Source organism: Oryza brachyantha, chromosome 6, assembly GCF_000231095.2.
Source record: "Oryza brachyantha chromosome 6, ObraRS2, whole genome shotgun sequence".
NCBI classification, from domain to species: Eukaryota; Viridiplantae; Streptophyta; class Magnoliopsida; order Poales; family Poaceae; genus Oryza; species Oryza brachyantha.
The window spans coordinates 13347963-13374834 of NC_023168.2; the positions used below are offsets into that span (position 1 = coordinate 13347963).

The 26872-nt window shown below is 39.5% G+C and overlaps 2 protein-coding genes across 2 annotated transcripts; one reads left to right on the forward strand and one right to left on the reverse strand.

The window, feature by feature from the left end:
- The first annotated feature begins 716 nt into the window (after nucleotides 1–716).
- On the forward strand, nucleotides 717–4211 carry LOC102722132 (protein trichome birefringence-like 24). The gene is made up of 3 exons (XM_006656949.3): nucleotides 717–1105; nucleotides 2004–2281; nucleotides 3376–4211. Exons 1-3 carry the CDS (start codon nucleotides 898–900, stop codon nucleotides 4150–4152), a joined length of 1263 nt encoding a protein of 420 aa, XP_006657012.2. The 5' UTR covers nucleotides 717–897; the 3' UTR covers nucleotides 4153–4211.
- A 5622-nt stretch (nucleotides 4212–9833) lies between these two features.
- On the reverse strand, nucleotides 9834–10980 carry LOC102722688. Its single transcript, XM_006656951.3, has one exon. It carries the CDS (start codon nucleotides 10709–10711, stop codon nucleotides 10103–10105), a length of 609 nt encoding a protein of 202 aa, XP_006657014.3. The 5' UTR covers nucleotides 10712–10980; the 3' UTR covers nucleotides 9834–10102.
- Between the last annotated feature and the right edge of the window lie 15892 nt (nucleotides 10981–26872).

Here is a 26872-nt window from a genome sequence, read left to right on the forward strand (position 1 = left end):
TGTTTCTTAAATGAGAAGGCGGAATATGGATGATTTCGTCGAACTTTAATTGTCACTCTCGGCTCGACCGTACGTTGGTTAAAACTGTACGGATACAGCAATATGCACATTCACTTACGTATTGAACTTTAATTGCAATACTATTTCATGAAAATAATCCAAATTGCATATTTTGAAATAAAAAATTATTTGTGAATAAAATTTTTATATGTATTCTTAGAGATTAAAAACCAAGATTAAAAAATAAATTTCAATAAAAAAACCTTAAAATCAACCCTAAGTCTAAGATTAAAAATTAAAATTTTAGTTTATAAACATAGGCAAAAGTGAAAAGATACGGTGCAAGCTTTTAAAAATTAAAAATTATGATCAAATCTTTTAATCTATCTTTAGTATTTAAAAGTGAAGTCGTCCATCCTCCTCGTCATTCCTCCTTACGCAAAAACACCTATCAACCTCATAAAAAAAAGCAATAGTTCCTTTAAAACCAGTTTTTATATATATAGTTTGTACACTTGTGCAATTTATCTTTTAATTATATGGGTATAGTCTAATACACGAGAATATTACTCTTGGAACTCTGAAGGCTTTTTCGGTTGAAAGGATTTTCAGTGAAAAAAAAAGAATTAAACTATTTTATCTGAAATTTTTTAATCTGAAATTGAGGTGGCTCACACAGAAAGCACCTGCTTCCTAACCTCTTCCCCCGGCGCCACCTCCACCTCTTCCCGTTTTTGCCCCTTCCTCCGCCGCCGACGGCCACCAAACCACCACAAGAAGATCGAACGAGAGAGGAGAGAGCAGCAACCAACCCGTTCCGCTGCTGCTCGATCTCCACCGTGGGCTACTACTGCGGGTGAGGTAAACAAACCAGCGACAGCGAGCGCTAATTGCGGGATGGGGCTGGGGATGGGTGATCAGACGCCGGCGTCTCAGAGGAAGGCGGCGGCGGCGGCGGGCGGAGGCGGGCTGGCCGCCCTGAAGCTGCTGCTGTGCGTGCTCCTCGTCGGCCTCGCCCTGCGGCTGCTCGTCGGCCCCTCCGCGTACCTCCTGTCGGACACCGCCACCGCCACCGCCGCGCCGGAGGGGGAGGTGGCTTCCGACGGTACGTACGTGACCGCTTCTTGGGATCAATGCTCATGCTTGCTCTCCCTCCTTTAGCCGCTTTGTTTCTTCTTCTTGTTCTTGTTTTTATTCTTTTCTGTTTGTTTAATTTTGAGCTCAAGGTAGTAACACAGCTGTAGTAATAGTGGAGTGGAGTACTAGTACGGTTTTCACATTTATTGATCTTTTTTTTTTAGCAAATTTGGTCTTTTTTTTCATCGAATTAAGGGGATTCGCAACCTGAAAAAAAGTTGTTGTTTTTGGAGAGGTGAAGAAATGTTTTTTTTTTTTGGTTCCTGATAATTTTCCATTGATGGAACTTGAAGATGGAGAGAACACTTGATTCTCGGTTAAAGTTAATCAGGGGGAAGAAATGTAGAAATGCTTATTTACCAATAAAAAGAAGAGTAAATCTTTTCTTCTTCGGGTAAGAAGATCAAGCATTTCCTCTCTGCTTATCATGTTCTTAACGCTGCACCATAGTTGATTACTTCCGATATAGTATATTGTTCAGGTGCGAGGTCTGTGATCTCGTCTTGATTCTTTCGATCATTATTTGTGTGGTGTCTGACCCCAGGGTGCATGCTTCAACAGTAGTCTCCAATGGCACAATGCTAATAACTGCATGCTTTTGGGAGGATGAGATGACTAATGACTCCAGGTGTAAGGGCTTGACTGATCACTTTCATTAGTTTAGTTAAACAAACAAACCTTATGTGGTTAAATCCCCCGTGGAAGTGTCGGTATGGGATCTAGAGCCATGGATGCTTTTCCCTTTTTATCTGTTAAAAGGGCATCTTTGCGTGTAACCTCAATTTGTTCCATACTTTCTAGTTACACTTACTTTTAACATTGTTCCCTCTGTAATTTAATGAGCATGCATTTTCTGAGAAATACAGGGAGTTGTGATCTTTCCCATGGTGAATGGGTCCCTGATTCACTAGGCCCATCTTACACCAATGGCAGCTGCCGCTTCATCGAGATGCCGCAGAACTGTATGACAAATGGGAGGCCTGACAGTGGTTATCTTTATTGGAGATGGAAGCCATATGGCTGCGATGTGCCGCGGTTTGAGGGCGAGAAGTTTTTGGAGGCCATGCGGGGAAAACATTGGGCACTTATTGGTGATTCAATCCTCCGAAACCATGTCCAATCGTTGCTTTGCCTTCTTGCTAAGGTATTCCGTGGTTTATGTGATTAAGTCTTCATACTATATACTTCAGAAAAAAGAGGTTTTGTCATCTCCGGAAGTAATACTTCACTTATCTAAAAAATCTTTTAGTACTTCACTAAGGTAACTAATGTGTACTGAAATACTAGCAAAACATGCACACTTGTGTAGTTCTAATACTACACACATCTATTTTCTATCTACTTAAGTACTAGTATTTAGCATATCCCTGAAGGCCAAATTTACAGTGAACCTTGTTGGCTACCAGTAATTAAAATTAAGGAGCATTTCATCATTTGACTTAGTGTTATCTTAGTAGCCAGTGCTTGCCCAATGTTTTAGTGATGATCTTGATCAGTCATATTTTCATCAAATATACCTGTTAATTATGTGAAGTATTTGTTTTGTTCTTTCAAGTTTGGCAGTCCATATCCATCACTGTATTCTTGAGAATTTATTATACCAGAGTTTATAAAGTCGTTTGTATTACTTTGAACATAATCAGGTGCTAGCTGTTGTGTGTATCTGCCTGATTTATTGTTTTCTCCAGCTATGATTGAAAGACAATATCATCTTTGCCAGCGATATAATTTTCTTAATTTATGCATAGTGGTTTAGCGGGGATTATGGGTTAATTGCCTCCTTGTTGCAAAGGTTTTATAATTATGTGTAACGAACTAAAGCAAACTACTTAAAGAAGGGGAGACAGTATATGGAGAAGAATCATGCTGTTGTAAAAAGGATGAGCATCCGTTCTCTCATTTCTGATGGTAAGAGACTAATCTACAAAACAGCAGATTTGTCATCTGTAATCCAATCCTTGGCTTTGCATTTCTGCCTGCAAATTCCTTGACATGGAGGTGAATTTTTTTGTGAACACCGAGACAGTCCAATGTGTTAATTTTTTATACTAAAAAGTAAACATTAATTTCTGATGCTAGTGTTGCCTTTGTACACATGCAGATTTCTCTAGGTCATGCTACTACTGTATTTTGTAGATGCTAATGTGCTATCAGTTGTGCTTACTTGAGTATGTAGTAATAGCATTTGTTAACAAACCCGAAATTCAAGAGAATAAATCATTTTGTAACCTGATTCAGGTTGAAGAGCCTACTCAGGTCTACCATGACAGGACATTCAAATCAAGGCGGTGGCACTTCGCTTCACACAACATCACAGTATCTCTTATCTGGGCACCGTTCCTGGTCGAAGCTGAAATATTTGAAGATGATGATGGAAGATCAACTTCTGAGCTCCAACTGCACCTTGACATACTTGACTCAAACTGGACAAGGCAATGGAACAGCTTTGACTATGTCGTGATATCAACAGGGCAATGGTTCCCGAAAACCGCAGTCTACTGGGAGGATGGAGTTTTGACTGGCTGCCACTATTGCAAGAACAAGAACATAGCGGAACTGACCTTTGAGTACGCCTTCCGCAAGTCACTCAGAAAAGCTTTTCAGTTCATCACATCCTCACCTCACAAGCCAGTGGTCTTCTACAGAACATGGTCACCGTCACATTTCGAGAACGGCGAGTGGTCCAGTGGTGGGACTTGCAAGAGGACTGTTCCATTCAAGCCGGGGGAAGCTGGCGATAGAGAATCGGACAAGAAGATGTGGAGGATTGAGAGAGAAGAGTTTGCCAAGGCAGCGGCGCATGACAGGTCCAACAATGCTGGGCGTCTGAAGCTGCTTGACACATTTGAGCTCTCGCTGCTAAGGCCTGACGGCCACTCTGGACCTTACAGGACATATCATCCTTTCGATAAGGGGACGACCAGCAAAGTTCAGAACGACTGCCTGCACTGGTGCCTACCCGGTCCTATCGATGCATGGAATGATATAATCATGGAGATGTTAGAGATGAACTGAAAACTCCACTGGCATGCAACCGAATCATCCAAGTTTTGACAAAAAAACGTGTTGATTCAGACCTTATGGTCATACATAGGTAAACTTGTAAGCATAATCAAGTGCCTTTCTTTCTTGGCACGAAATGAAGAATTTCCAGGAGGCGAGATATACCGGAGGTAAGCAAGTATGGGTCTCTTTTGTAGCCTGTCTGATTGCCTCACATATCTGCTGTTAAAGAGGAATTTGCAGGTATGTAAGTATCAGTTATCAACTTGTGTTGTATAACTGGAGATACCTTAGTTGACAGAGTAAAATATATGAAGCATGAGTGTTTCAGCTACTTAGCTTCTGTTTTCAGTTTGGACAGAACTTGAGAAATTGAATAATGAATCTAAAAGAAGAGAATGATTTAGAAATATCGTATTGAGTTGCTTCTGACGTAAATAATGGTAAATTAAATTGGACGAAGAAAATTCAGCCCATGCCATATATAGCAAATTGGACGACATCTACAATCGAAGCTCATGCGCAAAAACAAGCACATACATGCTCGTGCAGAGTGAACTGGAATCTTCTGAAAAAGCCCGAGGGCATACACAGTACGAGCAGCCGATGAGTGTCACGTAAAAAAGAGATGCCACATAGGAACAAGCCACAGATAGGATACATACTCCACAATACACACTACTGCATATGGGCCGCACCAAAACTTTTGTATTTACTTTTCCCTGGCTCCCGGCTGTCTCCTCTCCATCTCTCCCCTCTTTCTCTCGATCTCTCCTCTCTCTCTATCTCCGCTCTCTCTTAGCCACTGGCGGCGGTGGCGCGTCCCAGCGGCGGGCGACCTCGGCGGTGGCGGCCGATGTTGAGCGACGGAGCTCGGCGGTGGCGGCCGACGTTGAGCGGCAGAGCTCAGCGCCGGCACGTCCCGCGGCAGATTTGATGGTGGCGGGCGGGCGAGGTCGGTGACGGGTCAGCCTCGACGGGTGGTGGATTTGGGCGGTGGCGCGCGTCGGGGCAAAGCTCACCGGCGACCGCGTCAGGACGGAGCTCGCGGGCGACAGCGTCGAGGCGGCGGATATCAGCGGGGACGGACGGCGCTCAGGCGGTGGCTCTCGGGGACGGCGTGGCAGCGTTCCACACGGTGAGTTCTGGCCGGTGCTGCTTTCTCTGACAAAAAGGCTTGTTCTCTCCTCTTTTTGCTAGAGCACCCCATGCAATCTGTAGTGTACAAGGCGCTTTCCCAGGGCACGGTCCATGCCTACGTGGAGAGCTGGTGCCGATGTGGTGTATGTGGAGAGCAGGTGTCAACGTGGTAAGCTAGAGCTCCTTGCCATTGCCACCTCGGTGCTAAGGTGTGTGCCCTGATATTGCGTGCAACATGCTATGCCGTCATGAACAGATCTTTCGAACAGATACAGATACAAACTGCACTACAGACTGCACTAGTGCATTATGCCCCGTACGCGGCATCGAATAAATTCGATCCAAGAATGATAAATACCAGAGATAGAGATAATTTAATTGGCCGGCAACAATTCATAACATTTCAGCAGCATCTGGTCCATAATTACAGGATACTCCAAAGCTTCACTCAAAACACTAAGGTCATGTTCCCTTATTTTGCAGACTTTACCAAATACTCCTATACAACATAGGAGGAACATGAGACAAAGTGAGCAATGTCCAGCACTCAAGTGTACGTGTGCATTTAGCAGCATGCAGAATTCCACTTCTTGCTTGCTCAAGCTTCTCTTTACCCATCACGGCCCATTTTAAATTTGCACTCGTCAGAAGCAAGGACTTTCTGATATATACCTTTTATCAAAAGAAAGCTCAATAAACAAGAGAACATTAGAAGTGGCATCGTGTTGTAAGTTGCACTGAAAAAAATGTGTTATCTGTACATGTTTTGTCATGTATGATTTCAACCTACAAACAAGAAAACATTGTTGAAGACATTATTATTGACACATATGAACAATAAAATGACATGACAAAAAGGCATAAGCATTCAATTAAGTAGAATTTAAGATATTGTTTGCTCTTGCTAACTCTACACACAACTAACAGTATATGAGTACAAATTAGCATTTCTTACAGTAGTAGTGGTGGTATTTTGTCCATAAAAAATCCTAGAAGAAGGATTTGAACACAAAAACCATAAGCGTTTAATTAAGTAGAATTTAAGATGGTCAGTTGGTCACAAGTTTACCAAATACCGAAAACGTTTAAACAAAACTACTGAAATCAAGGAATTTGCCAAAGTTAAAAACAGATCCCAGTTATGCGTGATTGTGACAAGCCAATTACCCATTCTAGACAAAACCTTAATCAATGCAGATAAATTTGGTTAATAACTTAACAGAACAATGTCCTGAACCTGTTATATTGTTAATTAAAGGAATCTGAAGCAATTGGTAGAAACTTTATAAAAGAAGAGTAACTTAACAGAACAAGTCCCTGAACTGGTTCTATATTAATTAGAGGAATCCGAAGCAACTGGCAGTAACTTCATGCAAGAGGACCAATGTTTCTTTAGTCATCCATCTTCTTAGATGGTACTCAAAATTCAATATTGGCATTTCCAATATGAAGTTTTTGGAAGATAAAAACCAGATTTCAACTTTTCATATAAGAAATGATTAATCAATATATTGAAAGCTTTTCAAACCAAATCTAATAGTAAGTAACAATGGAAAAGAAACAGAGCAAAATAAATTTGGTGAGGACCATTCTAGCAGTTAATAGTTCCATACATTAAAAAATATCGTTGTCTAAACTTGAATACAACAATTTAATCTAAGAATCATACTTTCACTCAGCCTTTGTATCATCCTTGTTTAGTTCAAAAAGTGAAATGATGGAGATGGTGCAGATTTCCAACGCATATCCTATTCATCCAAAAATGCTCAAGAAAAAAATAGCCTCCGCTCTAACTTAACGTATACTCTTATAAATCTTAAACCAACATGTAACGTTATGTCACAAATAAAAGCATATTTTGTAAGCATTACCTAACTATCCCTCTTACAATAAGCAACATTAAGATTGTAATAACATGCCCACACTCCTCTGGCAAATTTAAGCACATAAAAGACCTAAGACAGTCTAAGCAAGGACCATATTTTGCTGTACTATATCCAGGTCACAAAAACATATTCGAAAGACTTGCGCAGTGCACCATCTAAATGGGCATGAGTTGCACAAAGCACTAGTATGGCCAATATCTTTGCATAACACCATCTGTTGCATAGCATCCTTTTGTCAATCAACTTGCAAGTGTGCACAAACTAGCATCCCCACTTACCTATAGAATCCATCACCCATCTAAACACACAAAAATTCACACAAACAAAATGCCCAAACTGTTCCCTTTGCCACTCCAATCTTATCGAAACTAGCTCACAAGAATCATATATTAATATATATAGTTTCTCTATCAAACATCCATTCAATTCTAGTATCTAGAAGCAGATCAAGAAATCAACAACTGAAGGCAAGGATTGGGGGGCTCTCACCAGTCACCCCTCCTCCTTGGCGCTGGGGGCGTGGGGCTCGGCGCGGGACGGGAGGGGATTGGATCCCTTGACGAGCCACCCGATTCCGAAGAAGGCGGCGCCGGCGAGGATGGCGGTGCCCCACGCGTGGGAGTACCACTTGCTGTACTGGCGGACCGCGAAGCGCCACTGCTCCCGCAGCGTCGCCGCGTCGGGGATCGCCGCGTCCGGCGGGTTAGGGTACCCTGCGCCGCCGCCCGGAGGGCGCCCTCCAAGCCCGCGCACACGAGCCACAGCCTCCGGCGCCGGTGGGTGTGGCGGCGGCTGGGTGGGCTTCTCCTGGCTCGCCATTCCGCTTCAGGGGATGATTATCCGAGGTCTGCGGCTCGGGCCTCGGCGCGTGCCACGGGCGAAGGTAGCGGAATCCGGCTGTCTCCTCCGGCGGCGGACGGCGGCGCCGGCGAGATAAAGGGGAGGAGATGAGCCTCAGAGCTGGAGAGGAGAGTAGACTGAAGAGGCGAAATGGGCTGAATATCATGCCTCACTTGCGTGGGCCGCCGGCCCAACCCACGGTGGACAGTAGACTCTACACAACGCCATCTTACCATCTTACTGTATGTCAAAATTGTCTATACATACCAACAAAAATTGATGGATACTTCCTCCGTGTACAAATATAAGCATTCATGTTATTTGAAATATTATATTAAAATGTAATTATTTGTGTCACTATTTACGATAATACTTATTAAATCAATCAGTTTCAAACTTTTAATTCAAAATTATTCCTATTTTACTCGAGATTTTCTTAAGAATTATCTCTCTTATGAACAGCTCATACGAAAATTCCAACAACATAAGCTAGCTTACTTGAAAGTTTTTTTTATTGGGCCTCTTTGTCAAACCGCCTCAGTAAAACATCTTTAATCATGGAGCAGAACCAAATTCAAATATATCGATGACAATAACCATAGGATGTGCTATGGTACCAACCTCAATCAGACCTTGTTCTCAATTAGACCTTGTTTAGTTTTCAAATTTTTTTCTAAAAACATCACATCGAATCTTTGGATATCAAAATAAAGCATTAAATATAAATAAACATTAAAACTAATTATACAGTTATAGAGAAAATCATGAGACGAATCTTTTGAGCCTAATTAGTACATGATTAACCATAAGTGCTACAATAACCAACATGTGCTAATGACAGATTAATTAGACTCAAAAGATTCGTCTCGCGGTTTCAAAATTTGTTTTATAATTAGACTATGTTTAATACTTTAAATGTGTGACCGTACGTGTGTCAATGTAACCTCTCTCCCAAAAATTTTCGGAAGTGAACCATGCCTCAGTCCCTTTTCAGCGTCACAGGGTAGCACAACACCAGGATCCCTAACTAATATAACTGCATTAGTATCACAGCAGGAATCACAGAAACAAATGCACACCTCACTGGTGATGTCAAACTAGAAAGCAACATCACCAACCACCACAAGCTAGTTGCTCCTATGTTCAAATTAACCCTTGCCACAACGTGGAACGACCGCGCGCGCATTATGTGGAACCATTTGGCCACTGCCATCTCCATCTATGTCGCTCTCACATCATCACATAATGTATTAGAGATTGGCCCCCCAAATCCCCATTTTTTTGGAGGGTTATGGTCAATGTGTGGGAGATGAGATAGTAGAATTCTAACATTTTGGACGAACCTATCAAACAAAATTTCAATTCAGAAAAGAAATTACTCGAGCAAAGTACAGGAACTTATATATTTGTTTTTGATTCTCCTAGTGATTATAAACATATTACATTTTTGTATTTTTTTTGTGCATGCCATGAATAATCATTCATGGGGAAAACGAATATTTTTGAGTACATAACTAATTCATGCATGGAAATTTGGCAAAAATTACAGTTGTCGAGAAATTCTTTTGAATGATACTCCCTCCGATTTTTTTAAGCCGTTGACTTTTTAATCTGCGTTTGACCCTTCATCTTATTGAAAAAATTATATAATTACTGGCTATTTTATTATGATTTGATTTATTACTAAACTAACTTTAAGTATGATTTATAATTTTATATATTTGGACAAATTTTTTAAATAAGACGAAGGGTCAAACGTAAATCCAAAAGTAAACGGCGTCAAAAAAACCGGAGGGAGTATCTAAATTTCCGCAAATTTTCTGCCGGAATTTCAAAGCTCCCGTTATTCAATTTCTATTCCCCATCTTCCAAACTTGAGAGCACAACCAAACAAAATGCAGGTCTCAATCCCCACTGTTGCACTGCTTGAAGACCTGAAGCCAGCTTAATTAATTACTTTCCATGATGACTAAATTTACCTAATTACCTATTTACATATTACAAGTGTTACATGATCAGACAGAACACTAGCTACTTTCAATAGTTGTACAAACTGCACAAGTAAATAGTGTACTGCTGCTGTGCTGCAGCAGCGGCTACAAGACGACATCGAACTGCACCATGGACGACGCCGTCTTGCTGCCGACGAAGCGCTCCGACTGCGCCTTGCGGAGCCGGAGCGCGCTCGGCTCGCCGCCGGCGTCCACCAAGGGGGACGTCGACGGCAGCGCGCCGTTCTCTGGGCTGGCGCTCTCCTCCGGGATTGACGTCAGCGCGCCGGACCACGGCGACCCCGGGCGGCCGTCGCCGTGGGCGCCGTAGTCGTACCAGCCGCCCCGCGCCGCCCTCGACGCCGGGAACCGCAGCCGGAGCAGCACCTTGCCGAACAGCCTCCTGAGCATCTCCGGAATCCGGCGCCGCCTCCGCCTCCTCCTCCCCGCCGGCAGCTGCTGCTGCTGCGTCTGCGCCGACGACGGCAGGTGGTGCGGCATGGAGAGCGACCGGCCGCCGCCGCAGGAGAGCACGGCGGCGTCGAGCTGCCGGCGGAAGGAGGTGAGCTCGTACGAGTCGTACAGCGCGCTGCCGCAGTCCCACACCAGAGCCCCCGCGCCGCCGCCGTCCTCCGCCACAGCCCAGTGCTCACGACGGTGACGACCACCATCCGCTGCCGCCTCGACGTCGTCGTCGTCTCTCGCCATGGACATCTTTTTTATAGCTTACCCCGCTCAGAGATCGATCAGACGACCGAAAAGAGAGGATGTGACAGGCGGCGAGGTCGATCGAGCTTTACAACAAGTGGATGGAGGCGACATGAACGCGCGGCGTCGCAGCTTGTGATCCGAGGCGAAAAAGGCGGAAGGCGAGGGCGAGACGAGGAAGAGAGAAAGAGAAGCTCAATCGATCTTGTCACGGCGAGCGAACACGACGTACGGCGCCCTTCGATCGTCTCCACTACTGCTCCACTTGCGCGGCATGCACGCGAGAAAAAAAAAAGATATATTTCTATCTACCACTTTTATACATGTTTAATTATTTATCTTATTTAAAAATTTTACATAATTATTAATTATTTTTATATTATTTTATTTATTATTAAATATACTTTTATGCATATATATATAGCTTTACATATTTAAAAAAAATAAATGAGATCACACGTTTATTAAAAAATCAACGGCGTCAAACATTTAGAGACGGAGGTAGTATATACTTACGTGGAAATCACTTTATTTTTCATTGTTGATTGACAAGTCCATTGATGATGAGAGCTTTTTTTTTCTTTGATAATGATGTTCAGTGATGATTGGTTCATTAGGTGTAAATGCATTCTTATCAAGTGCAGTAATTAAGCGCTTAATTAAGTCACTTGAGTGGCTTGACCATTTGGCTAGTATGGGTGCCAAGTATTAGGCGAATGCGCCACATATATCTAGAGTAATCGTCTAATCGATCTATCTACGTACGTGGGCAGCGGCTGCGTTCATTTCAACTTTTAGATGAAAGTTATCTGATTTTTGTGAAAGTTATTTCATAGTGGAAACGGTGAAATTAGCTACTACAGAGGTAAAAAGAACTATTTTAGAAAGCACCATGAGAGCAGTCCCAATGATGCATTAATATATATATATGGTAGTTTCTATTATCATTAAATAGCTTGCCACATAAGTAAAATGATAACATAGCAACATAATTAATGAAAAAAGAGAGGAAAAAGCTTAGAAATGGTTTCTCATGAAAAAACCAAGTTTCTCTTTACCCAATGCACTAAGAAAGCATAAATTCACCATTGAGGAGAAACAACTAGTTTCTAAGAGCATATATATCATGTTCCATTGGTGGAATATACGAGAGAGAAAGAGAAAATTATTATTACTCAAAGACATTTCTATTGTGAAAATGGTTTTTATACATATACTATGACAACCGTGTCGGTTTTTACCATTGAGACTGCCATGATGAAATTTATTAGTTTGAAAAGCGCAAAAGCCGAGCAAAAATATGAGAAAGATCCACATTAAAGAGCGCGGGGTCAAGGTAGGGTATTGTGCTTGTAATCTTATTACATGTTTCAATTGAACAAATCTCGCACAAATTTTTGAGGAACTGAATTATTTGCTATAAAAAAATACAATAATATTTCTATGTTCCATAGCATATCTTAAAGTATGACTAGCAACTTATCTATCTCATACCATATGTGCAAAATAGAGAATGAAGGGTAAAATGTGATCTAACCGTTTCTCTAACACATCCTCCATTTGCAACCATCGTCTATATGAGGAGATAGAAACTCAAAATTTAGAGTTTTTCTTCCTTACTCCAAATGGATATGAAATAGTATTTCTTAAATAGTATATGCTTCAGGAGAAATTGATATTTAATATATATTAATAAAATATAGTTGGGTGGAATATGGAGGATGTAATATAAATTCTGCTGGAGTATAAGCATAAATCTAGTTTAAATAGTCATTTATAGTGTATATGTCTTGGGCATATATATAAAAAATGACATCAGATTTGTTACAACAAAAACTATCATATATAACATTACACATGTGAAACTATTTCTTTATCTAAATACAAGAAGTTATGTATTACTCCGATACTATTGAATTTGGAAATCTAGAACGATAAATACTTATTCATGACTAAAGGGGCGCTTAATGTATATTACCGTATGGATTAATTACCCTAGGATGGAGAGTGGGCGAGAAGCTGAAGCAATGTAATTAAATTGAAGGGAAAAAGTTTGAAAAGTTTATCTATAGTCCGCACATTCCAAAATATGAGGCCTAATTATCGTGAATCAAAACAAGTTATAACCACGTTCTCATCTAGATTGGTTTGGTGTATGTATACATGTAAATGTGGTCGTAAATTTTTGTGACGAGAATATTTAAATTAAATTAAGTTTGGAACAAATCTATTAGTTATAAGCTCATATTAGAGTCAACTCATGCAATAGATTTGCTATAAGCCTATAAGTTTGGCTCTAATTTTTATCTCCTATGTTTTTATCTCAATTATACATTTAATGTATTTTGCTTAATTAGAGTATGTGTAGAGCTACCTTTAATTAGCATAGGAGCCAACCGTACTTTTTGTTATCGTCACTCCTTTACGTCAGCTTAACCTTATAGTCTGCTATTAAATTCACTCTTAGAGAAGAGATTTACTAGCTAATACATGGTTAATTATATGCATGTTTTAACGGACATGCTTGTTTACATGTATGTCTTGGGGGCTGTTTAAATGGGCTAAACTTTTTAGCCCCATCTTATATCGGATGTTTGACCACTTATTATAAATATTAAACGTAGACTAATTATAAAACTAATTACTGAAATGAGAGCTAATTCACGTGACAAATTTTTTTAAGCCTAATTAATTTATAATTAGAGCATGTTTACTATAGCATCACATAGGCTATTCATGGATTAATTAGGCTTAATAGATTTGTCTCACGAATTAGTTTAAGATTATAGATGTGTTTTATTAATAGTCTAGTTTATTATAATAAGTGTTGATGGGACAAGGACTAAGTCTCAAACACCCCCTTAATTATATATACATATATGCGGTCTATTAATTATTTGAAGCTGTCAGTGTCCGCGAGACTGCTACTAATCTAAAAGGATATGCGGGCTCTGAAAATGACGTGGGAACTATACAATCGTTAAGTATAACATAATAGTATAAGGCAGTCCTTAATTATATATAATACTAACTAGCGAGTGAAGTATATGGATAAAATATATGTGAACATGTCTGCATAAACACATCACCTAACAAAACATTTCAGAAAACTAGCACCCTTCTGTGTGTTCTTTTCATGTGCTAACTAACAAATGGCAAGAGTTAAACTACATTACTAAAATCGCTGAAAAATGTGCATATTCTGTTAAAAGAAAATTTTATAACAATCAAAATTAAAGAATAAACTAATAAGTATTCGTTCTATTCCACAACATACGACTTTCTGGTCTTATCTAGAATTATATATGTGCTAATAAATCTAGATATATATACAAAATATATACACATGAATCTAGACAAATAAAGAAAATCTTATAATATAGAACGAAGGTAGTTATAGTTGCGGATATACCATTTATGGATTAATTAATCACAAACATTACTTTCGGAGGGTGACACCACACAAATTTAATTGATTAAATTCTCTGTATACGTTAAAACTCATTCGATCTCTTTTATATCCTCAAAACTTACCTAATCACTTCTATACCATTAAAATTTTAACTTGATCTTTTAGATGCCTCTATCTTTATATTTTTCTTCATTTCACTGTTAAATTTGGTGGCAAATGTCTGTAATGCCCTAGATGATTTAGTTTTGAATATAAGTGTCGATGATTGAGATCGACGGTAATACTGCAGGGTGCCACATAAGAAGCAAAAATCAATGGCTATGTAGTAGATAGAGGATTATACAGGTTTGGGCTCTCAGGATTAGATAATACCCTGTCAAAATTTGTATCTAGTATGAACTAGACCGTAATAACAAGTTTTCCAATCAAACAAGACATGCCCCCTTAGGACCCCTGCCCCCCTCTTATATACTCAGTGGCAATATCTGTATTATAGATAGAAAGCTAATCCAACGACATCAAGCCTATTCGTTCTAGATATGATCAGAGATCCGTCAACCCAGCGATATAATCCGAATATTACCATATGCCTAACCAACTTGGTCTGAGATTACATCTTTACTTCTTTCTTTCTAATTAGGGGCCCATTTACATTACACAATATACCCTGTATCCGGATATCACATAATAAGCTTGAAAAATGATTGAAATATTTTATTTGAGTGCACAATATGTTCATTTTATGTAACTAATGAAACTAAATAATTAGTCCAGAAAATTTTGACATAAATTTTAAAAATAAACAATTGTAATAAACTAGAGAAAGTTTAATAGAAAAATATATTTTTATATAGAGTATTCTAAAAATAATATCGTTAGTATTGATAGTCCTATGTTTGTTTGGATGCTCCTCATTTTTATGATTTTTTGAAAAATAAAATAAATACATATTTTTATTTATTATCCAAAAATAAATTTTGTCATAAATAATGTATCACACAACAAACTCATAACTATTAATAGTTCCATGCGACAAACTTTTACATTTCTATGTTCTTCTAAATGGTAAGATAGTAATTTTTATAAAAATTAGATGGTCAACTTATGGGAGGAGCATGGAAGAGATTAAAATTAAATTTTAGGGGCATACAAGAAAGTAAGAAAAATTCAAAGACATAAAAAATTAGCTACTACCTCTGTTTCATAATGTAAGATGTTTGAATTTTTTGTTGCAATGTTTGACCATTCGTCTTATCCAAAAATTTAGTACAACTATAAAAAATGACAAGTTGTGCTTAAAGTTCCTTCAATAATAAAGTAAGTCACAAGTAAAATAAATAATATTTTCATAATTTTTAAAATAAGACAAATGGTCAAATATTACAAGTATAAAATTCAAACATCTTGTATTATGAAACGGAGGGAGTAAAATTTTAGAGATACATAATGGATTTTGTGAAATTACTGTCACATGAGTATGAGCAGCACAAGGCATCGTTTGAAATCAGCGATGTGATATTCACACGGAAGGGAGAGAGCCAGCAGTTAGAACATCCACAATATACTATAAAAGTTATCATTTATATAATAAATATTCTTATATGGACTGCTTTTATACATTAGAGTGTGGTCTCTATGCATTAGTTGCTAAATTAGTCTATAGCCATATGAGTTGTCCATAAGAATAAATGTCCTTATATATTTTTTTTAACATTTGGAACTCATTTTTTTTTACTCTATCCATACTCATTGTGATGTTTTGGCATAACTAATGACATCTATATAACAGATCTCACCCGTATCGACTATATGATCTCCGTGCATTGCTCAGAGATATCTCAAAATATTAAAACCTACTCATGAATACGGTGGAAGCAGTTATTCTTTATTAAGATGAGAATCATTTTTTCTCAGAAAAAATAGCAAGCTTAAACATAATCACCTTTGACAACATTGTGCTTTTGTGTTTTGACCTCAGCCACAGTCGCAGGGCACGTGGAGTTTGAGGTCTCCTCTGGAACGGAGGATTTTTCACATAAATTGCAAAAGATTTAAATCCTAAGAAAATTTTCATGGTTAAATTCCTTTAGATGGCAATCCTATACCCCCAATTTTATAGGAATTTTTCACATGAGCTCCAACCTCATTTTGATTTTCCTTCGATAATTCCAATGCTTCTTCCCTCTTTATCTTGCAAATCGAAACACATTATCTTGCAAATTCATTTGTGTTGCATTTCCACGAGATTTTCTTATACACAACAATCTAATCCTATATATTTTCTTATTCTCATGTTTCTAAAATCCTGCATTCTTCGAAAGAAATACCCTAATTTTGACTTTTGCTGGCATGCTCCCCGGGTAAACATCACACAACGGAACGTTCGGCAGGACGGTTTAGGCCAATAATTGTCTCTCTTATTGTGAACATGCTTCTTAAATTGTTAAACTTTTTTATATGAAATTTTCAACAGAAAAGTTGTGTAAAAATCAAATTGATTTGTTTTTAGGTTTAAAATAATTAATAATTAATTAATACTCACCTCATCTTCAGTATGTTCGTCCTTTCTACCTACCCTTCTGTCTCAAACTAAGGCTAAATAGCCTCGGATAAATCACGAATTAAAGTGATCCCTCCTCTCTCTCTCTCGGTGGAAGGTCGTTATTTTGTTTTGTTCCCCACAAACAATTACATCCATAAATATAAAATTTGAATTATTGAACAGGAGAAACAAAATCAAAAACTTATTTTCAATGACTCGTTAAATCTACTTCTTTTAAATTACTCCTTTATTATATATATTAAAATATTTAATGCCTTTTTATGATCAGATAGATAATCGTTGCAATAATTCGTTGAATAATCTAAATCAAACGGGCCGAGCAGCAGTCCAGCTGTCGAAGCAGCCGAGCCAGTATGCAGGTCATACGGTTCACATCCTGGGCCGCCAATTTTGTTGGGCCGTGGCCCGTGGCCAACGCATGGGCTGGCCTTTTTGTTATCATTTTTTATTTTGCTTTTGCCTGCGCAAGACTTGTCCGGCTCCTTGTTTAAGCGCAAGACTAATTATTAACTATTGTGATTTAAGCGCCATATAAGATGAAAATAACCCTGCTGGAAGTAGTGAGTAATTTGAATTCTCACCTTGTTTATTCTAGGACATAATGACCCCCATTAAAGAGAGGATATTCTTCTAGCCATTTGAGCGATGGTGCGAAAAAGAACTAGATAACCACACTTGGACGCTCGCCCGTCTCGCCTGTCTACGCTCGGACATGGGGAGCCGTGCACACAACATGTGTGTGGATGGTTCGCCAAAACAGGCTTCTCACACTTGTGCAAATGCATATTTCTTTTGAAATTTTGTTTTGCTAAAAATTTTACTGGGTTTATTTAAAGTTTGTTTTGGAATTCTTGTTTATCTAGTACATGTGGAGTCTGCATAGGTAACGTGCAACTTACCCGGTTTGGTTATGAGTCATAGAAAGAACAGAAGTGTCCTGATCATGTATGTTGATCTCTATGTATACTGAGTTGTCGCGTCCAAACAACAAATGTGAAAACAACATAGGGTTTTCCCACCTCCTTTATAATGCGTCGTCGAACATCGTTTACTCTGTCTGGCTCGTCCGCGTGCACCGGTGCATCAAGAGAGGAGATCTTTGGAACTATCACCTTCAATGTCATGCATTGAGAGAGGACGAATAAAGTTCTAGGAAGCGCTATGCATGAAGGCTCACTATTTGTCCACCGCGGTATGTCTTCCTTTTTCTTGTTGTGACACGACATCGTCAACGTGTGCTGTTACATAAAGTTCGTGTGACTGCTGTTGCAAACACTTCATTACAAAACTGTCGGTTTGTTTCAGTCATGTTACCTATATTTGATCTATATATGTCATGATTAATGCTTTTATATACATGCTTTAGATCGTATTAATATGAGATGGTGTTGTGTTATATGGAGTTTATATCCTTCACCAAATTCTACTACACAAGTTCACAAACCAATAGGCCAGGGACTGAAAACTTCCTCGCATTGAATGGGCTGGGGCCTGCTGGAACACACGCCGACATACATCCCGGCTAAACCTAGCTGTAAGCTCAGATATGCACACTGCAGTGTCCCTGATCCCCTCCACGTACTCATCTGATCTGACGGACCCAAACCAACCAACAAGCTAGAGCAGCTGCCGCTGCAGCTGCTACGTACTCCTACTACAGTAGTAGTACTAGCTGCTGCTGCTCCTGCACGCCCTTGATTTCCTCTCATTTAAGCCCCTTCAATCCCTCAATTAATCCTCTCTATGTTCTATGGAGTATTGCAAAATGTTTTGTTTTTATTATTAAGATTATGTCGGTTTCAATGCATGTTTTATAGGAGTGTCTCATGCACATTAAATAGAGTGTTACATCAGTAAAATTGTTGACTTGACAGAACCATTAATTAAATCAGAGAGTTTCATGAGATGAGAGGAGTTTCATCCACATAAAACTCATCTGACTCGGTTATCTAATTTACAATATTGATAACTATGCCATGAAACTATGTATTAAGACTCATCTTAATTCTTCCACCAATCCACCTATACATTATAGTGAGTATTTATTAGGTAAGAAAAGACGTGACATCATATATCTTATGATACAGAGCCAAGGATATAAGTGCGTGGACCTGCACAGGACGTATATGCATACAGAGCGATGGATCCATCCATCGACTGGTCTCCGGCCCCATGCATGAATTAATGCAGCAAGTACGTACGTGCTGAATATATATATATCCGAATTGCTATATCACATTCAAATGAAATTTGAGAATAAAATCTTACAGATTTTGAACCATTGGATCTATGTCAAGATTCGTGCATGAGCTTCTCTCCTCCAACTCCGGCAGTGAGCATACGGGTTAGGGTTTGGGGTTAGGGTGAGGGGAGGGGTGTTTCGTCTGGGCTTAGAGGGATGGCCGTGGGCGGCGGAGAACCGGCGGTGGGCAGCGAGGCGGCGACGGCACCGTCAAAACCGCAGGGATGGAGGAGGGCGGTGGGCCGGCGTCGGCGGTGGGGGCAAAGCAAGCGGAGATTAGGAGGCGGCGGCCGGTGGTGGTGGATCCGACGGCGGGGAGCTGCCGGAGACGGGGAAGACGGCGGGGCGGGGAGGGACGGCGTCGTCACCACCTTGAGAAGAAAGAGAGAGGGAAAGGGGGGAGGGAGGGGGAGGGGGCTCGTCGGGGGGAGGAGGCTCGCCAGCGCCGTTGACTCCTTCCGGCCAGCAGGCGAGGCGGGCAGCGGTGCGGTGGGGCGGCGGCACCGCGGTGGGGCGATGGTGGCGGCGTGGTGGGGTGGTGGTGAGTAGAGAAAAAGGGGTGGAGAAAGAAATAGGGTTAGGCTTTGCACGAATCTTAAAGCAGATCCAATGGTCCAAAATATGAATAATATGAGGTGAGATTTTATGTCACATGATGTATAGTCAGCACCTATATATATATGTGTGTGTGTGTGAAAATTCATGTTCTCCTAATTTGCGCTAGAGCATTAGTACAAACCTTTCCAACCTCCTGAACCAACATGAATATAAAGTTTCCCTTCCGTGTCATACCTCTTTCGTGGTTGTCATTCAATGCACTGGGCTAGCTTGGATTCAATGAAGCTTCAGCCAGCTCGAAAATACATGTGACCGAAACTGTACCATTGCAGTACTGTATATGCAGAACTATGATCTAGATCGATCACCTAGCTATCTATACCGTTCTCATGTATCCATGCAAGTGTTGGGCTAGAGCTAGCTTTGCATCTGTCATGCTAGGTACTCCTTCAAATATTTATTTTGGATATTCGATCATAATGCTAGTAGCTCCCTTTTTAAACAGAAAACAATGTTTCGAGGTTGCTTGTAGCAACCTCAAAACATTTAAACAGGCACTAGTTTCTATCTTTAGATGAAAAATTACATTTTTAATACTTTATCCCCACATAGTTATGAAAATAAAGATAAAACATGTCATTTACAGTCTGTGTCAGTGTGTCCAAAATATCAAGTTAAAAGAATTAACCGTTTTGTACTAATTTCTCTATTTTAAATAATTTTGTTTTGTTAGGAAAAACCTTTCATGAATAAAATGTTATACAAAAGTGTACTCATAAGAAAATACTTTTTAATACAAATATAATAACATTAAGTTTATGTCACAAATATTCTAACATAATAACTGCAGTTCAAAATAGTGTGTTAATAAAACAAACTACATATTATATTTTCAAACAAATAGATTACTACGTAGGGCGTAGTACTGTAAAACCCTAGGCTATTAGTAGTCTGGTTTGCCAGGTACATGTTTGTTGTAGGGGTTATGGTTTCGATCCAATATGTTGAAGTATTCATTTGGTGGGATTAATCATATGCATATGTAAAGTGTTTAGATATGTTTGTGTTAGCTCCAATACCTGGTCCATCCTATTTAGAACCTCCGGGTTATGCTTTTACACAAAGCGACGACGGAAATTTAAGTAGGCTGCTATATAAGTATAGATCCACTAAATGTGTAGATAAGAAGCTTATATACCTTATTCACTCTAAACATAGTATCTCTAGGTTAGTATCTCAAGGTTAATACGAAGCGACAACAAAAGTACAAGTGGTGTGCATGTGAGCCCACTTAATATGTAGTGTATGCTATGCAGATTTAGGGGTTGCGCTGTTGCAAGTGGAGCATGGCAGCGGCGAGCGGCACCATCGATCTCAGTGCGTGGGGACAAGGGCGAGGACGGCGGACGGTGGCGCGCGGAAGAGAGGAGCGGCCGCCGCAATGCCCGCTGTCCGGTCGCCAAGGAGGTCGCCGCCTCCACGCTGACACCAGAGCCGGCCGAGCTCATCGTCCGCTACACTCGCCCCCGCCCCCATGCCATTCCCCACGCGCCGTCGTGGGTCGCCCTCGCCCCCGCCCTATGCGCCGTTGGCCGCTGCCCCCGCCCGCCCTCACCCTCTGCCTGCCCGCGGTCGGCCGGCTCCGGAGGCTGCGACGATGGCGACCTCTTCCTTGCGCGCCGCCCTCTCCCTCTCCCCGTCCCCGTCCCCGCCCACCCTCACCCTCTACCTACCCCGCGGTCCATGCACCCGGCCGACTCCGGTGGCAGCGGCGACAGCGACCTCCTTCCCCACCGCCGCCCTCTCTGCCGCCCCCACCCACCATCGCCCTCTGCCCCCTGCCTTCGCTCGCCCACCGCCGGGACTATGGGCCCTATTTTCAAATTTTTATTTTAGTTGATTGGATTCCCACGTGAATGCCACATGTATGCCACGAAGGGTAATTTGTCTGGTATGAATACTTAAAGGTGTAAAATATCCAGTTTCGTGGTTCGGGGGTAATTCAGCCGACCGAATTAGTTGAGGGGTAATTCGTACTTTTTTCTATACGTAATAACCGAAAAATCCTATAACTTAGGACAGTGGTAATACTTATCGGGATGATCTAGGGCATTAACCTGCACCAGTAGAGTATATGCAATAGTACTACACTAGCAGAATCTGATTACTATACTGTGGAATAGTATGCGATGAATACTTTACGTACTGCGCGAACAGTAACGTGAAAGGATAACTGGTGTACGTGGATCGGGACATACGTCGATCCGCGGCGAATTAAACCCTAATATTAATGGGGTCTGCTTCTGCCACGAGAAAATTGAAGTTCCTGACATATATGCATAATATACATATGCAATTGTTGCTGCTAGCTGCATATATGCAAATTGGCCTGCAAATTCTGTTTCGTGGTCACCGGCGCCAACGCAATGCAGTGCAGGACAGGAGAGAGTCCCCTTTTGTCGTCTCGCTGTTGTTTTCTTTCTCCGGCCGCATGACATGCCAAAACATCAGTGCCTGCATGTACTCCTCTCCATGTGTGTGTGCATGCTAGCTGTGACTCATGCTTACTTTATACTGTGATTGTTTGGAGCATATTTATAAAAAAATAGTTTGTAAAATAAAATTTTTAAGAGGTATTCTTGGCTATATAAGAACCAAGGCTGAAAAATAAATTTTGATTAAAAAACATCAAAATCAATGCCAGATTTAAAGTTTAGTTTATAAGCGTAGGATGTTACATGGGCATGCACATGTACACACGCCCACTGCATGGTATTGCATCCGTTTCACAATATGACTTTTTATCATTGGCTTGATTCGTATAAATGTTAATGAATCTAGACATTTATATAAATAATATACATCAATATATGAAATGAAAATAGCCAAAATGACTTGCAATATAAAACGAAGGAAATATTATATTGCATCCATATGTGTGATTACATGGAAGACCCATATATACGCACACATACCAACAAATGTGACAATATAAATAAATACTCTCTCCGTTTCATAATATAAGACACAACCACTGCTAACCTAAAGACCAAGAAAGAGTTATAACTATCTTCTTGTTTAGATTAATTATCTAGGTGCATATATGCATGCATGTAAAGCGATTGAATGTTTTGATGATGAAAAATGTGTCAGTTAATGCATACTTGTATGCACGTCTTATATTATGGGACAAAGAAAAAGTGGTTATGCATGCCTTATATTATGGTATGGAGGGAGCAGTACTTGAGTCACTAAATTCCCAACGAAAACGTATTACGTACAGGGTTTGTTGGGCAACTAGAGATGGAGTTTACCGATAAATACGTTTCAGTGTATACGTGTTTATATATAGGCGTAATGAATTGAACTCCGGTGAGTAATTAAAATCATGCTCCTGCCACCTCTCACACACTGATCACAAGAAATGTGTTTCCCTGCTGCTCTAGATCTCTGTTACGCTCTGAAATGAGTGATCGAGTGTTCGTACTGGCGATCGATATATGCATGATGGATAATGAGAGGGAATGATAAGCAAAGTTTTGGCATGCAATTCTGGTAGTTGATGGGGATTAATGCTGGGAGTAAATGTAGAGGTCAGACGACGGCTGATCATCACTTAATACGGCCTGCAGTTGCCTTTACTTCCATCGATCGATGGATGCTATGGATTCTTCCGTCGATCGACCATATACAAGGGCACTTCCAATGCGCATTGACCCAAGATTAGTTTCTATCAGTATTTTATGTCAGTATGTCACGAAAGCAATTTATTGATGTGACATATTATTTATGGAAGAATGATAAAAATGAAGAAACTGATTCTAGAGTAAGACCTAGTGTTTTCAAGTAATATAAGACTGTTGGTAAGAGAGACAAGTAAGCTATGTAATAACAAGACATAAAAATTATATTGATAAAGATAATTTCTTACCACAATGTCTTAGAGTATAGAAATCATAGTAGTTTTTAGCTAACACTGTGAGTGCCCTAATGTAGCAGTATATTTTTATCCATGCATGGCATGTTACTTGTTACTTAACTCTGCCATGACTTGTCCGTGTCCTGCATAATTCATGGTTCATTCATCTCATCAACCACGTCGCCAAACTGAACACTAATAATATTCTTGTTAGTACTTGCTACAGTTTAGATACCTACGTATTAACATTCGCAAAAAAAAAATATTATTATTATGTCTGGCTACGCGTGTATTCAGTGGCTATCTGCCACCTAAACTTTACTCTCCTTCCATTCAAGGTACAACCACTATTAACCCAAACACAAAAAAGAGTTATAACTACTTTTTTTTAAAGATTATCTAAGTGTATATATACATGCATGTAACATGATTGGATATTTTGCTGATGAAAAATATACTAGTTAATGCATACTTGTATCACACTTTATATTATGGGACAAAGAAAAATGTGATTATATCTTATATTATGGAATGGAGCGAGTACCTTGCAAAACCTAAAATTATACCCTATTTTTATTTAAAAAGTAAATATTTATATAGGTTTAGATTAAAGAATCCGTTGTTTAACCTTTTATCTAAGAAACTAGATAAAATAGGGTGTTGTGACTAAATATTTATATAGGTTTAAATTAAAGAGGAGTTATGACTTATGAGTGTTGTTTAGTTGGCATCCAAGAAATGTGAAAGTAATCTGAGATGCTAAATTTTTAGTGTAAAATTTTGGTCTCTATTTACTTGGAGATACCAAGTTTTTATACTCGAAAGATAAATTTTATTGCCCTTAAGATAGTATATGGAATTATGGATCGAGATACCAAACTTTACATCATAAAATTTGGATTCTTTGAGATACCCACTGCCTAGAGGTACTAGACAAGTTCTCAGAAATGATAAAAAATCCCCATCTTAATATTATTAATATTAGTATGTGCTTTATTTTATTCCAAGAAAAAGACCGATTTATGACACTTGGTAGAGGGTCGATCTAGTTGTTGACAAAAGCTAATGATTCATAGACAAGTATAAAACTAGTTAGTTGCGATTACCACCAAATAAAGATATGTCCTTAGTGCCTCTGCATGTTTTTTTTTTGAAATATTTAGAAATTTAGGAAGCATATATGCATGCATAAGATAACTAGCTTGGGTTTACATAGCACTTTCACTAGAACATGGGTTAAAACATGCAAGGGGCAGTAGACGTTGTAGCGCGTATGTGTGGATATTGCATTGATGATCGCTGTCGGTTTATATACAGAACAAGGTATAGGGAAGGAATATCAAGTAGCAGCTCCAAAATAGATCAATCCGATTCTAATATGTTTCTCTCACTATTATATACCTCCTCCATATTTTTTTATATGACACCGTTGACTTTTAGGTTCACGTTTGACCCTTCGTCTTATTAAAAAAATTATATAATTATTAATTATTTTGTTATAATATGATTTGTTATTATAGAAACTTTAAGTGTGCCTTATAATTTTGCATATTTGAATATATATTTTGAATAAGACGAATGGTCAAACGTGAATCTAAAAGTCAACGACGTCATACATAAAAATATGGAGGGAGTACTATAGTATCCCACATTGTAGAAGTGCTGTCACTTTTAACGCTTAAATAAGAGCAGAAATATAAAAGAGTTTATCTCTTTGGCCAAATACGACGGTCAAGTCAGACACGGGTAGAGCAAATTCATCTCCGAGTCTGACCCAATACTCCCCCCCCCCTTCGCTCGCCCGATCTATGCCTAATAGGGTTGGTGGGTAGAGATCCACGTCCCTCGGGCACGAATAGGTACATAGTAGTTTTATATGAGTAATATCTTAATAAATAGATAATTTAGCAAAGAGCAACTTATCACCAATTGTTTTATCATAAATTATTATCAAGCTAGCATAATTTAATGAAAGTTTAAGATTTTAATGTGGCAATGAAAAAAGGGCGGAGAGAAAAAGCAAAATCAATATCTACACATATATCAAATTGAGTATGAGTTATTCACATGTAAAATATAAAATCTGGCTACCATCCACTAATTAACATCCCTAGCTAAGTACTCCCTTCGTTTCAAAATATAAGGGACAACCACCTTATACAAATACCAAGAAATATTTAATCATACATTTACTTAATACAAATCAACAAATGCGTGTTATCTATTTTTACTTTAGTTTATTGTTTTACCAATGCATGTAGCAATGTAATTAATGTGTGTTTTATATTTTGAAACGGAGAAAGTATCACCTTAATTAGCGTGTGGAAGGTGAGCTATAAAGTGGTCATGATGAGCACGTAGGATCATGATCGATTGAGCAGACCTGGGAAGAATAACATGGCAATATGCACCTGTAGAATCGTAAAGAGCTTTTCCTATCTCAAAAGCTAGCCATTGAGATGAGGGGCTTCTCTACTTATATTTTAGATCCTTTGCTCTTCCACAACCAATGTGAGACTATTAAACAATCTATCTTTTCACACATTGGTGTCCTCAGCCTTTCACCACCTCTTCACCGTATACGGGCTCCACATGTCTACGGTCCCTCAGGTATACGGGCCCCGCAGGCACCTATGGTCCATCAAGCCTTCATACACTGTGTCTATTGGGCCTGAGATGTTAAACTAGTCAGGCTCTGATACCACTTGTAGGATCGTAAAGAGCATTTCCCACCTCAAAAGCTAGCCATTGAGGTGAGAGGTTTCCCTAATTATATCTTAGGTCTTTTGCTCTTCCACGACCAATATGAGACTATTCAACCGCATACAACTTTAATAGAGAACAAATCGAAGATTTCTGATCATTAAGCAACTAAGATATATTATATGCCACTTGGTTTTGACTCATACTGTCATGCATTGTCTTTATCTTCTTGCAAGCTAGCTAGCAGCTCATCTCGATCACGTACGTACGTACTGGGCACCAATCGTTACCAATAATGTGCATCTTTTGGTGTGGTCAGTGGTGGACCAACAGATCATGCATGAGAACAAAATCGATTAGATGTACACACATGAAAGGCAACACGACACACACAAAGAGACATCCAGAAGGTGATAGGACACAACTTTCTAAATTAATTAACTTGATCTTAATCTGTTCGACATGTACGGTATATACAAGCTTTGGATATTCTATTATCATTTTTGAATCTTGCAGTTTATTGTGTAAGCAGTTTTTTTTGTATTAGTTGTGGGGGTCAGAAGGCTAGAGAATTTATGTGCAAATAAAGGGATTATCAGACTAGCATCAGTGGTTGAATCTTATAGTCTCTGTAGAGCAAAAGGAATGTCATCTTAATAAGTACTAATAATGCGTATGCAGTCTGCCTTAAATGAGAGATTTACTCTAGTTTGCTGCAGTACGTCTGAATGGCAGCGTGCAAATGGAGTATGAATTGAAGAATGTGTGCA